This window comes from Trematomus bernacchii, unplaced genomic scaffold (genome assembly GCF_902827165.1).
Source record: "Trematomus bernacchii unplaced genomic scaffold, fTreBer1.1, whole genome shotgun sequence".
NCBI classification, from domain to species: domain Eukaryota; kingdom Metazoa; phylum Chordata; class Actinopteri; order Perciformes; family Nototheniidae; genus Trematomus; species Trematomus bernacchii.
The window spans coordinates 513,419-527,500 of NW_022987514.1; the positions used below are offsets into that span (position 1 = coordinate 513,419).

A 14,082-nucleotide genomic window follows, 5' to 3' on the forward strand; every position below is an offset into this window, starting at 1 on the left:
TTGAATAAACACATCAGTATTTTAAAAAGTAAAATTGTATCAAACACTGAAACACTGACACACAAAAACACAGAAACACAGACACACAGAAACACCGAAAACTATTAAACAGCCCTGCTATATACTATGACCATTCTTTACTTATTTATAATATGGTTCAAATGGAGTAATTTGAGTTGTCTGATGCACTTGATACAATTTTACTTTTTAAAATACTGATGTGTTTATTCAAAACCATTTCAACACACAATGTCATGACTTTTTCAAGATTTTTTTGTCAAACTATACTATGACTTTCTCTCATTTTTTTTTTAGAGATCCTATACTGACATTGCAGACAAACTATATAATATAATTCTTAACTACATACTATACTTGGACTTTTTTCAAGATACTTTTAACGTACTATACTAGTACTTTTAAAATAAATGTTCGGACATTCTACACTGTGACTCTTTTTTAAAATGATATGTAGGAAATACTATACTATGATTTGAAGACAACAGTTTTTTAAATGTAAAAACACTTTTTTTGTGTGCAGAATTTCATATTTACAATTTATTGTTTTCACCCCATAGGAATCAATAATACATTTATACTGATTGCAACATCCCCAGGATCTTCTCCAGCACAGAATCCCCCAGATGAAGGGAAATATTATAATGGAGTTTTTGCACTTCGGCCAAAGTATTCATGTGTATGCTGTTTTTGACACAAAGATGCATTACATCTACAAACAGAGCATACAATGCGAGCACATGATACACTTTTGGTGTTTGTTTCATTTCTTCGGTAATGTTACAGAATGTTTCGGAAAATGAAGATTCCAGTACCACTTTAAATGTTTCGTTTACAATCGTTTCCCAATGACCCGGAATAGTACTGCCAGAATGAACGATATCCAAAATGTCTTCTAGTTTACAAACTTCAGCCATTTTGTTTACACGGGGATCACTACTCATTCTGTTTTCAATCGTCATCAACAACACACTTATTAAACAGGTATTGACTGCATTCTGATAAATATATACAGATTGTTTTCCATAGTAGTTACCCATTTTTTATTTTACTTTAAAGAAAAGTCAAAGTATCGGGAAAAAAAATAAAAAAATCCCTGGCTTCAATCAACCGCTGGTTATTAGTCTTCTTCTTCTCCATCCAGCTCGGCATGGATCTTTTCAAGTCTCTCCTTGAGGCGTCTGCAGTTTTTGAGATTGTGCAGAAAAGCCTCCGAAGCGCCTTGGATCCTCCATTCAGCCGTGTAAATGTTTTTATCATTAAGACTCTGGTCAATCACAGTAATGAAGTCGGCGAGCCAAAGTCTTTTCATTAACGCGTTGTAATTGTTTCTGAAGAAATATTCTGGAATGTCATTCAGACAATCGTGTTGCCTCTGGCCAGGGTGACTGACTCGGCATCCATTGCAGATTTCTTCTCTGTACCGATGCAGCACCCTCTCCAGAATATGAACCAACTCCGATTTCACTATGTTCAAAAACAGAGACGTCTTGGCCCAAGGAGTAACATCAGCAGCAGTAGTACTGCAAGATTTGGGTGTCCACAATGGTGGTGATGATGGTAGTCCAGGAGTTTGTTCCTGGCTGCAACTCGCGGGGGGAGACTTGGTTTTTCTCAGATCCCTGGCTAGTTTTCAACGGTCGTCTTAGTGGGGTCCTTCGTTTTAGATGATTTGCTGAGTGGGGGGTGGACTTATTGCGTTGAGTGGGGGGAGTCATCTGTATAATTGAGAGTTTTTAGAAAGTTCTTTAAGCTTTGTAGCTTTTTCATCTATCATTTCCAACCAAGCAGCAAGAGGTCAAATCTAAGAATAAGTAATAGTTTGTCAGAAAAAAATAAATATATATATGGAAAAGTCATTGTGTACAATAGTATGTTGAAAAACAAAAACAAAAAAGAAACTCAATTCATTACTAATTAATGAATATTTTACCAAGTTATAAAGTTTTGCATCCATTAAAGTGTAACTATAAGTATCTTTGTAGGAGAAAAAACAAAAATAATTTAAGTTATTTCCATAAAACTGGATTGTCTTACTAAAATCCCAGAGTGCCTTTAAGAGTCACAGTCTTAAAGAAAATCTGTTCAGAAAAAGTACTTAACTTTCTACCAGTTGTAAAGTTGTCATACATAAAACTGTATCCAAAAAGTAAGTGAAAGACAACGGGGGAAAAAATAAAGTGTTAAAATCACCAACTTCCCTTTTAGAGTCACAGTCTTTAAGAAAATACATTTGTTACAAAATAATTGACATTCTACCAGTTGTCAAATGTTCCTACATAAAAGTGTATAAAAAAAAGTATCTTGGTAGCTGAAAATAACTAAAATATCAGAGAAAACCTACATTGTTTAACTGAACAAGTGTTTTTTTTTTTTAAAACAGGGTATTAAAGAAACCCCCATTCCTTACAAAGTACTTCATATTATACCCTTTTGTTAAGTGTTGCATACATCAAAGTGTATCTAAAAGTATCTTGGTAACACAAGAAAAGAGAAAAAAGTCAAAATCTGCCTTGTGTCAGTAAATAAGTGTTAAAATCACAAACTTGCCTTTCAGAGAAACAGTATTTAAGAAAAAATCTAATCAGACAATGTACTTCATTTTCTAGTTTTAAGGTTTTGCATACCTCAAAGTGTGTCTAAAAGTATCTTGGCAAGAGAAAAAAAGCCAAAATCTGCCTAGTGTCAGTAAATAAGTGTTAAAATCACAAACTTGCCTTTTAGAGTCACAGTCTTTAAGAAAATAAATGTGTTACAAAGTGATTGACATTCTACCAGTTGTAAAGTTTTCAGACAACAAACCGTATCTAAAAGTATCTTGGTAGCAGAAAAAAGCAAAAATCAGTAAAGTCATCAAAAACGACATTGTTTAACTGGATTGTCTTACTTAAATCAAAAAGCTGCCATTAAGAGTCACATTCTTAAATAACATCTATTTAGACAAAGTATTTGATTTTTCTAGTTTTAACTTTTTGCATACTTCAAAGTGTATCTAAAAGTATCTTGGCAAGAGAAAAAAGCCTAAATCTGCCGAGTGTCAGTAGAAAAGTGTTAAAATCACAAACTTGCCTTTTAGAGTCACAGTCTTTAAGAAAATAAATGTGTGACATCAAAGGCTAATTAGATTAGACAACAAAGGATCGACTACAGGGGGGAATATCACACCTGCACGTGATAACACCTCACCTCACCCCAAATACTATGACCAAGTATACCTGTATTCACCCTCTGACCTAAAAGCTAAATCTGCCTAGTGTCAGTAGAAAAGTGTTAAAATCACAAACTTGCCTTTTAGAGTCACATTCTTAAATAACATCTATTTAGACAAAGTATTTCATTTTTCTAGTTTTAACTTTTTGCATACATAAACGTGTATCTTACAGTTCCTTTGTGAGAGAATTACGCACAAATCTGTCATATCAAAACATTCTAATGCAGTATTTTATCTGTTTTATGTGCTCTATATATATATATATATATATATATATATATTTGCTGCACTGTTGAAGGAGCCTGTGACCTATGTTTTTCATTGACATATCTACACTGTAGCTAATGGGCATATGCCATAAAGCCTTGAAACTTAAAATGATCAGCAACTGCATTGTCTCACTGAAAACAGCTCTAAAGAAAACCCAATTCCATACAAAGTACTTAACTTTCTACCAGTTGTAAAGTGTTGCTCACTTCAAAAGTGTATCTAAAAAGTATCTTAGTAACAAAAACAAAAGCAAAAAGCATTAATGTTAACAACGCCTCAAAGGGCGGACTCCTGAGTTCCGTAATGTCCCCCTACCATGGCACTTGGACTATTTACATCATCCAGGGCTCAACACCAGTAAATACACCTCTCTTTATCCGCTCTCCAAGCCTCCAAGGGCGGACTCCTGAGTTCCGTAATGTCCCCCTAACATGACACTTAGACTATTTACATCATCTAGGGAAGCACACCAGTAAATCTTCCTTATAGTTAATAAAGTAATTAAACAATAAAAAGACAATACCATGGGGTCATTAAGATCTTTAAATTATTATTACCCTCTTCAGAGAGACTTCGTTGTAGTTAATAAAGTAATTAAACATTAGTTCACAAGCCATACAGCTTAAGAGAGCATCCAGTTCACTAGCCCTACAATTTCAAAAGAACATCCTTAGTTAACAACAACTTCATAGGGGCTTCAAGTTGTGTGAAGTAACTAAACATTACAAATACAATATCAGGGGGTGATTAACCTCTTTTTTTATTATTATTACCCTCTTTCAAAAAGAGAGTCCCTTGTAGTTAATAAAGTAATTAAACATTAGGTATTTTTTAAAAGTTTAGGTGACTTGGTGAGTGGAAATGACTGGCTTTTTATCTAGTTTGCACGGATTTCTTTTTTTACCTAACTCCACCCCTCACTATCTTCTGGCATCACAGCAAAAGGAAGGGGGGTGACTGAGAGGGGGACGGGGTGCGAGACAGACAACTTCAAAGAGACTGCCTTAATTAACACTAGTTACAAACACTGATCAAAGGACAGACTTCAGAGGGTAATTAGATTGACATCAAAGGCTTATAACATGCCAGTGTGATATCACACCTACATGTTACAAAACCTCACCCCCCTCACATCAAAGGATATCACACCTATCTGTGATATCACACCTACACGCGATAACACCTCGAACAAAAGGGGTCATTAGCATATCAAAGGAGGTCATTTGCATAAGTAGTGGGGGGATGTGACCTGTCACTTTTTATGCATACTAATGTGATTGAAACAGGATCAGTATAACTACTAACCAGAGCTGATAGACCCTGACTCTTCACACTGTCTGCCGTCAGCTGTAAGCATCAAACACAAATGTTCCACAACTGAGTGGAAACCCCCCCTCAGTGTTCATCGTGGAACGACCAACAGAAACAGTGTGTTTTTTTGTAATGTTCACACAGATTTAGCACAGGAAATGACATCATGAATAAATAAACTGATTTATTTCCAGATGTTTTTATTTTGAGTCCTAGCAAACGGCCAATCAGAAGAACCTCCCCTGGAATTAGTATTCATTTCGTTGACTCAAACTATGACGAAATATGTTCGTCAACTACCATTTTTTTCCATGACTAAGATGAGACGAAGACGAGACAGCACCGACGTCAGTAAACAATAACTGTGACGAAATCGTTGACGGAAAATTACGAGACCAAAATGTAGTTTACTAAATAAAAACGCTGCCAAAATCTCTCTTTACTTTCGTTGACGAAAAAGGAGGAGACGAAATATTATCAAAGATAACGTTACATCTCTGATAGTCAGTTTTTCTCCCAGCAGTTCCATATCCGGTGCTGCGGCTGGGCAGCAGTTGTGTGTCTGTGCTGCGCGCTGTGGTACATTTGAATTACACCGGGCCAGCGGCACACTATGAACTGTCAGGAAGACTCAGATCTAACAAACCTTATTTAACAGAAAATAAAATGGCAACAACAGGGCTTGGGAGTAGTGGTCGCGTTAACCGAATATCCCCCGCGTCAGCGCGAGTGAGTGACGAGTTGTGTACAGACCCGACGGGTAATAATGGATTATGACGGAAATGTTACGATCCTGTCCGTCAAAATGACTGACAACGAAAAAGTCTAACGCCACCACTGCTTGGGAGAAAGAAACAAGGCAATATTTGGGCCCATTTTCGCTACAATGAGGCGGAGAAAAAAAGCGAATGCATTGTTTTATCAGAAGGGAAGTAATGTGGCCATAAAACAGCTGGTAAAAAACACCACAAACCTGACCAGATACTCTCTGCAAAGCTGCATTCTCAATCATTCAACCTATGTTTTTCATCAAATAAGGATAAGATATATCTTATTGTGAAATAAGTTTGACTAAAATGACAAATTATTGGTTTTGGCTAGACTAGTTTGACTGAAATGTTCTATATAATCTGATGACTAAAAAATACTCAAATGTCAACAGTTTTCATTGACAAAAAGTAGACTAAAATGGTTAGTTTTCTTTGACTAAAATAAGACTAAAATGCTCAGACTTTTAGTCGACTAAAACTTGACTAAATAAAAACAGGATGAAGGTGACTAAATATGACTAAAACTAACAAGGACATTTGACACAGGACTAACGGAGCGTCCACACAGCAGCGTTAAAAAAATCTTGGAACGCTTCTGCCCATTCACTTTGAATGGGGTGACGTTACTTTGCCTCACTTTTCGCCGAACTGCATTGTGGGCAGCAGAGCGGAGATTTTCAGGATTTTCAGGATTCAAAGTTGAGCATTGTTCAACTTTTGAAGCTGAGGTGGAAGCGTCAGCCAATCAAATCCCGTGTATGCAAATCTGACAGTTCAAGCACTAGCCAATCAAACCGCGTGTGTGCTGGGAGAGACATACTGCAGGTCATTTCCTCATATTCCAAAAAATGGAGGAGAAATTAGCGGTAGGGAATCACCCGGTGCTTTATGACCAGTCCCTATTTACCTACCGGGATACAAACCGGAGGAGCCAGGCATGGAGGGAGGTGGCAGAGACAGTGGTAGGTTTTCGCCTGTTTGGGGAGTTATATCCAGTTTACTTCGGGCTTTTTTGCTTCGTATGTCGGGGGCGGGAGATTCATGTGATTGGTTGTTGGTGCCTTGCTCGCAAAAAAAATCCCCAAGCTTCAGATACGCTGCTGTGTGGACGCTCCGTAAGACTAAATAAAAAAATAGCTGACAAAATTAACACTACCTGGAATGAAAATAATGATTTATAAGTTTCAGTGTTGGGGGTAACGTGTTAAGGCCCAGACACACCAAGCTGACACCAAAGAACACGTCCCGACGGAACACTACTGTTGTGTCGCCTCACGTCTCCTGCCAACAGTCGCACTGGAACACACCGCAAAGACTTCAGCCGACAGCCAAGTAGCACGTACGCACTGCGCATGCGTGAGTGGCAATAACTCTCCTTACCACCAGGCGGCGGAAGTCATTCAAAAGATGCAACAACCGGAAGACAGACTGCGTGATACACCGAGAGAAGAAGAACAGACTGCGTGATATAAACAAACAACAAATAGCGTGTGCGTTGCATTTTCACTCTCATCCATCGAAAACATGTTCAGTGCGGTACTGGCGGTATCAGCCCTTGGACTGTTGCTTGTGGTAGCAGATAGCAAGAGGCGGAAGCGAACAATTAGAAAATGAAAAAGAATAGCCGTCTGTGTGTGCATTATTAATCGTTTGTTTGGGTCCCCCACTTCCGCTTCGCTTCTCATGCACTGATTCGCTAAGCTGAACAGACAATCAGAGTGAAGGTGTCGGCACGGCCGAAAAGACACCGCGGTGCGGAACACACTAATCTGAGTAGGGCGACAGGACGCTCATCGACGGCCAGACATCTATCAACATCTATCGACGGCCGAAATCGGCCTGGTGTGTCCGGGCCTTTACACTAATCAGATTACATTAGATAAGATAAAATAAGATAGTACTTTATTGATACTAAGCACTAAATTATCTCGTTACCTGCGTTACGTTAAGCTCTTCGATTTTTTTCCTCACGCTCAGAGGTCATGGATGAGGAGACGGAGCAGAAATGTCAGAGTCATAGCAAACATCGTCGACAGGGCCGGTTTTTGGCATAGGCGACATAGGCGGTCGCATAGAGCGCCAGATCTGGGGGGCGCTGCGCTGGTAGCTCTGGGAGGGAAAAAAACATTTTTGACCATTGGTGCTCATCCTAATTTTCGGCCTTGATGTAACAACATTCATAATTAAGTAAATGGAACACCCTTTTCACCCCGGTTACAAGTTCATCAGCAAAAATCTTGCCTAGGGCAGCAAATTGGCTAGAACCGGCCCTGATCGTGGAGGACATGTTGCCCGTTTCATTAATACATCCACGATTTCCACGGTGGAATCACCATCTTTCTAAAAACATATTGAGCCAGAAATACATAACAGGCGGCCGCCATAAGACAGGAAAACTCTTGCAAACTACCTGGAGCAGAGTTATGATGGAAACTGAGCTAAAGAAAACATGATGTTCAAACAAAGAGCAGAAACAGAGGTCTGAGTTCAGTAGTGTCCTTATGAGATTAAGGATTTGTTCTGATCTGATGAGGTTTAACTTTATATTGTTCATTTTCATTTGATTGATGGTGCATCTGAGGTGATGTTAAAGAGCAATCCAAAAGTAAAGTAACTAGTAGTGTAACTAATTACTTTCAGCAGTGAGTAACAAGTAAATACATGCATTACCTTCTTTGAGTGACTACCCCAACACTGGTTAGTTGCTGAATTCTCATAGACAACTCCAATAATCATCTTTACATCAGCAGCCCCCCCCCCCCCCCCCCCCCCCCCCCCCCCACACTGTAAATTAAATCCAGGCTTAAACAACTACAAAAACTGAAAAGTAATAAAAAAGATTCAGGAATCAAAAATCAAGACAAAAGATAAATATGAAGCGCACAGTGAACCAAAGAGAAACCCATATTTCCTGATGCTCACAAACGCTGCACACAGGAAGCATGCCCTCACCTGATCAACACCTGGAGAGGAGATCATAGACATCACAAAAGAGACACCTCAGTGTTTGTAGATGTTTCTGGAGGCAGACTGAGGTGGACATATAAGACCATTTAAAGACTAACTGACCCCCCCCCCTGCTTTCAGCCTGGAGCCTGCTGCAGTCCGGTTCTTGAGGCCAGGTCTCAGGAAGTGTAAGTGTGTTTTTCATCATGAACATCTTCACACTGGGACATCACAGGTACTTTAGTAACCTTTAATACCTGCTGTGTCTCTCATCAGATTCCTGTGGACTCACACTGAACTCAAACACAGTGAACAGATTCCTCAATCTGTTTGAAAACAACAGGAAGGTGACATGGGTGGGAGAGAAGCAGAACTATCCTGATCATCCAGAGAGGTTTGACTCCTGGTATCAGCTGATGTGCAGAGAAGCTCTGATTGGTCGCTGTTACTGGGAGGTCAAGTGGAGCGGAGCGGTTCAAATATCAGTGACTTACAGAGGAATCAGGAGGAGAGGAGAGAGTAAAGACTGTGGGTTTGGAGAGAATGATCAGTCCTGGAGTCTGAGCTGCTCTGGTGGTGGTTACTCTGTCTGGCACAATAAGAGAACAACACACATCCCCTCCCCCTCCTCCCCCTCCTCCTCCTCCTCCTCCTCCTCCTCCTCCTCCTCCTCCTCCTCCTCCTCCTCCTCTGGTAGAGTAGCAGTGTATCTGGATCATCCTGCTGGCTCTCTCTCCTTCTACAGAGTCTCCTCTGACACACTGACCCACCTCCACACCTTCAGAACCACATTCACTGAACCTCTCTATGCTGGGTTTGGGTTTGGGTTTGGGTTTGAGTATGGTTCCTCAGTGTCTCTGTGTTCTCTGCAGGAGTGACCCCCCCCCCCTGATAATCAAAGTGCGTCCTCTAACTCAGTGGTTCCCAAACTTTTTGTGCCCAAGGCACACCAAAGGACAAGTAAAAATCTCAAGGCACACCTATTGTGCAAAATAGCCCTAAAACACGTGTTATCACTCATATCATGTAAAATATCTGTAAATGTGCATAATTATTTACTAATGCCAAATAAAATGTGACAAAGACAACTATATTACTCATGAAATATTTATTAACGAAATATTTCGGAAATTAATTTGAAACTTTATCAAATTAGGCTTCATCAAAGCAGCAACACACTCATTTAAACCAGTCAGGTCACAAAATAAAAAATTGTGGAGGATCAGGCTTTGGTGGTCGGCTCCCATCTCGGCGCACAGCTGGGAGAAGAGGCGAGATTTCAGGGGCCTTGATTTGATGTAATTCACCATCTGCACAGCCTGATTCAGCACCTCAGTCAACTCCGGGGGCATGGTTTTGGCAACTAATGCCTCTCTATGCAAAATGCAGTGGTTTGTGACGATATGTGGGTTTTGTGCTCTCACCTTAGCAATACATCCTTTCACTCTCCCCGTCATGCTTGCCGCACCATCTGTGCAAAGACTGACGCACATATTCCAGGTCAGACTGTTCTCTTTTAAATAGTTATTAGTTACCCTGAATATTTCTTCTCCCGTAGTATGGCTTTCCATTTCTTTGCAAAAGAAAAACGTCTCTTTGATAGAGTCAGCATTAGGGATGCCAGCGATTATTCGATTTTTCGAATATTCGTTACAGTCTCCATAATCGAAAATTATTTTTAAAATTCGATTTTATTTATATATATTTTTATTATTATTTATGTTTTTCTTTTCTTTTTTCTGGCTTAGTTTCAACCAAAATATAGACTAATGCTAATAGTAATAGTATTAATAATTGTAAATGGCCATTGGTCACACCACCAGTTTGTTTTACTGTAAACTTGGAGGAAGAGTGCAGACTGCTGCTGCCTGCTGCAGCCTGCTACACACCGACCCCCTCCATCCGGTGTATATTGCGTGTGGACGGAAGCTTTTTGGCGATTGCGTTTGCGTTAATCCTATGCGTTTTGCCGTATGCGTTCCCGTGGGGCCGGGGCCTAACCCTAAGGCAGTGGTACCAAACTTTTTCAGTCAGGCCCCCCTTGGGTAATAGGAAATATTTTCGAGACCCTCCTAACCCGGATCCCAACTAGACTGGTAGGATTAATTGTAGATAGATGTACAAACATGACATGTTATTATTGATTGAACATGAACTAAAGTGCTTTTATTGGAAGAGAGATCTCTCTAATGGAGTGAAGAGAGCCGATATAAGGATTTATTCACGGCTGATGCCCCACAGTTTGAATGTTGTGTACCAACTGAAGAGGGCAGTTGATTTCATACCCGGCCCCCTATGAGGACTGCCCTCTGAATTTCTACTGGATTTGGGATTTTCAGAAAAAAGTCTGTATTTAGATATTTTCCAAACAAGTCAGAATTCTGTGATTTTTAAATACTGAGATTTGTGGAAAAAAGTCAGAATTTTGAGATTTTAAATAAAGTTCGAAAAAGTCAACATGTTGTGATTTTGAGAGACCGCTAGGGGCTGAGACTTGATAATAAATCCATTAACATTCTGCAATTTTATTTTCTAACTCGACCAAAACTTGATTGATTAAAGCTTCAGATTAAAGCTATTTGGTATCTGCTGTTGGGATATATGTGCAGCTAGCATGCCTCCAAAGGTGAACAAGACGACTGATAGTTTAACCAGTAACACAGGTGAGGCTAACGATCAACGCAACATGCTGGAGGACATCCGCAGAATTGTAAGATGAAGTTTCCTTGCTTACCTTACCTTATCTGACCTTACCTTACCTTATCTGACCTTACCTTATCTTACCTTACCTTACCTTATCTGACCTTACCTTATCTTACCTTACCTTACCTTATCTTACCTTACCTTACCTTATCTGACCTTACCTTATCTTACCTTACCTTACCTTATCTTACCTTACCTTATCTTACCTATTAGGTGACCAGGTGTCCCGCTTTGTACGGACTGCACAGCATTCTTATCATTTGTCCCACACATTTTGCCGATGTCCCGCATTTGATTGACAGTCGCCCGCCTTAAACTTTTAATAAACCTTTTATCCAAAGGTGTGTGGAAAACGAGAGAGAGCTATCACCATTAGCTGAGTCAGATGTCAATCAATCAACTGAGAAATGTATTTATGGGTGTAGCCGGTGGAGGGAGATTCCCAGAGAGTTATTGTCAGATTTGCCAGATTTCTTTTTTAAATTGTGCACGGAGGTGAATATGTTTTGAAGTGACACTGCACAGAAACTCTCAAGAAACGCCTGGCTCATAAAGAAAATATGGATCTATGGATACATTCCTCCTGAAACCAGAAGAGATGAGGGACCAGCAGCTGATTTAATGAACGTTAAACAGGTCAGCAGACTGTGAACTAGCTCCAGTCATTTCTTTCTGGTCATAATAGTTTGTTATGTTAATTCCATTCAAAACAAATATAATTAATTCCTTTACTTGCATAGTTTGTGCAAACATTAAACCAAAGTAAAGCGTTGTTATTATTTATAAGCTAATAGTTTAATAGAAATGTTTATTCTTAAGGGTTAGATAGACATTATATATTAATCTAACCTAGCTCTTAGCAACGCAGTAACACATCCCGCATTGTCCCTTAAAAGCGTCCTCTTTGTCCCACATGTGGCTTGTTGGCACCTGGTCACCCCATCTTACGCTGTCTCTTAAGAATACATCATGCTTGTTTCTACTTGCTGTGTGCAGAGCCTCCAGCAGGTGGCGCTGTGTGCTCTCTCCTCTCAGAGAGACCTTCATGTTTTATAATCAGCAGGCAGTGATCCATGTGAAGCTGTTCCTGTGTGACTCTGTGAAGCAGCAGGGGGTCTCAGTGAGTTCAGGTCTGCAGGATCAAGCTGCTGCACGCTCACTTCCCCTTCATTCAGAGTCTGAGTCAGGGTTTCACTCACAAGACATGAGCTTTGGTGGATTGGTGCATGTATAATACATTTAGAGAAATAAAAAAATATATATGTATAAAGGATTACTTTTCTTGATTGAAAAATAAATCTAAAAAAATACTATAAACAAATTATAAAATGTTTAAAAATATGTGTGATAAAAACCTAAAATACAAATATAGAAATATGTATTGAAATATCCAAATACTACCTCTTTTAAAACTGCACAGCTCTTCAACATTACATTCAGAGCAGTCCTTCATATTCTTACCATTTGGTTAGTTTTCGTTTCTTGTAATTTTTTTTTATTTTAACTCGTTTCTCAAACAAGCACCTCGTGCTGCATCACACTGAAAGTCAAAGAGTGAAGACCAAACTAAATGTAAACACAATATTAATCTGATAAACTTTCTTTATTGTGTTTTTGGTGAAATAACAGACTGGTATCGTTTCCTTTAAATCGTGACAGGAAGTGAGAGTGAAACGAGGTGTGTGTGTGTGTGTGTGTGTGTGTGTGTGTGTGTGTGTGTGTGTGTGTGTGTGTGTGTGTGTGGTGTGTGTGTGTGTGTGTGTGTGTGTGTGTGTGTGTGTGTGTGTGTGTGTGTGTGTGTGTGTGCGTGCGTGCGTGCGTGTGTGTTCCTCTAAATACGCCTCACATCCTCTCATGTCGGTTTTCTGGTGAAGTCGACCTCTTTCTACCAAAACATGTGGTTTTTGTTCCACACGGTGACACATTTCTGCAGACTGAGGATGCATAACGGGAATACAAATATAAAAGTATACATCTTAAAACCTTTAAAATAAATAATAAATGCAGATTTTCAGGATTCATCTGCTTCACCACTTCTGCTGCCGTCGTTTGGAAGACTTGGTCTGCACACATCGAATAATCTGCAAGAAACAAAAAGAGACAAAACAAATATATTCAGCAAAATGTTCAAATGGAAAAAGCCCCCCCAAACCACGATGCAGTTCAAACCCCCTGAAGGTGAGGCGCTTAGAGGAAAACAGCGCCTACAGTCTTTGCAGAAACACTTGCAATGTAAAGGTGTTAAATAACAGATATGAACAGGATACAGACGCTTCACACTCAAAATATATAAAGTGAAAAGCAAAACTCATTCGAGCTGCAGAGTTTCCACTGCAGGCGGGGAAAGGTTATGTATTAACAAATCTGATTATGTGAAGCATAGTCGTCATTTGCGCTGGGGAGGCCGGGGACATGACCCCCACCACTTATTGAAAGTACAATGTATACATGTTCTGAAAAATTGCGTGCACAGTGGTTTAGTTTCTAAATGTGCAATTTGGACGTGTCAGTAAACTTATAATAGAAAATGCAACAAAAAAAACACATTGCTTTGGCATGTAAACTAAAAATATTCCTCCTGACTCTACTGACTATAAAATGACCCAAAACGTGCTTGCGGCAGTGTTGTTTGGCCTGTTCGCCTGAAGTAAATGTTGTCTCTTTGCTTTATTTGTCAGAGTACCATAATGTGTGGTTTACATGTTAAGAGAGGATCCCCCCCCCCACAGACCCTCCTGCAGGGGTTCGGTTTGCAAACAGGGTTTCTCAACATGTGAGTGTGCATGTGAGTCACTGTGGACAACAGGCGTTCAAGACTCTCAAACAAAGACGGAGTTCATTGGCCACACACAC

General features: G+C 39.6%; 2 protein-coding genes across 10 annotated transcripts in view; one reads left to right on the top strand and one right to left on the bottom strand.

Moving 5' to 3' along the window:
* Window positions 1–9,520, top strand: part of LOC117470643 (NACHT, LRR and PYD domains-containing protein 14-like) — a 39,577-nt gene extending 30,057 nt beyond the window's left edge. For 3 of the 5 annotated variants that reach the window (XM_034115459.1, XM_034115471.1, XM_034115465.1), the window contains 2 exons: window positions 8,668–8,714; window positions 8,803–9,520. In XM_034115459.1, the coding sequence (XP_033971350.1) occupies window positions 8,668–8,714; window positions 8,803–9,404 (649 nt within the window). In that variant the 3' untranslated portion in view covers window positions 9,405–9,520. The remainder of the gene's footprint in view (window positions 1–8,667; window positions 8,715–8,802) is intronic. The other 2 variants (XM_034115486.1, XM_034115480.1) reach the window with 1 other exon arrangement.
* Window positions 9,521–12,813: 3,293 nt separating this feature from the next.
* LOC117470689 overlaps window positions 12,814–14,082 on the bottom strand; it is a 7,460-nt gene continuing 6,191 nt past the window's right edge. For all 5 annotated transcript variants that reach the window (XM_034115539.1, XM_034115554.1, XM_034115546.1 and 2 more), the window contains one exon: window positions 12,814–13,310. In XM_034115539.1, the coding sequence (XP_033971430.1) occupies window positions 13,072–13,310 (239 nt within the window). In that variant the 3' untranslated portion in view covers window positions 12,814–13,071. The remainder of the gene's footprint in view (window positions 13,311–14,082) is intronic.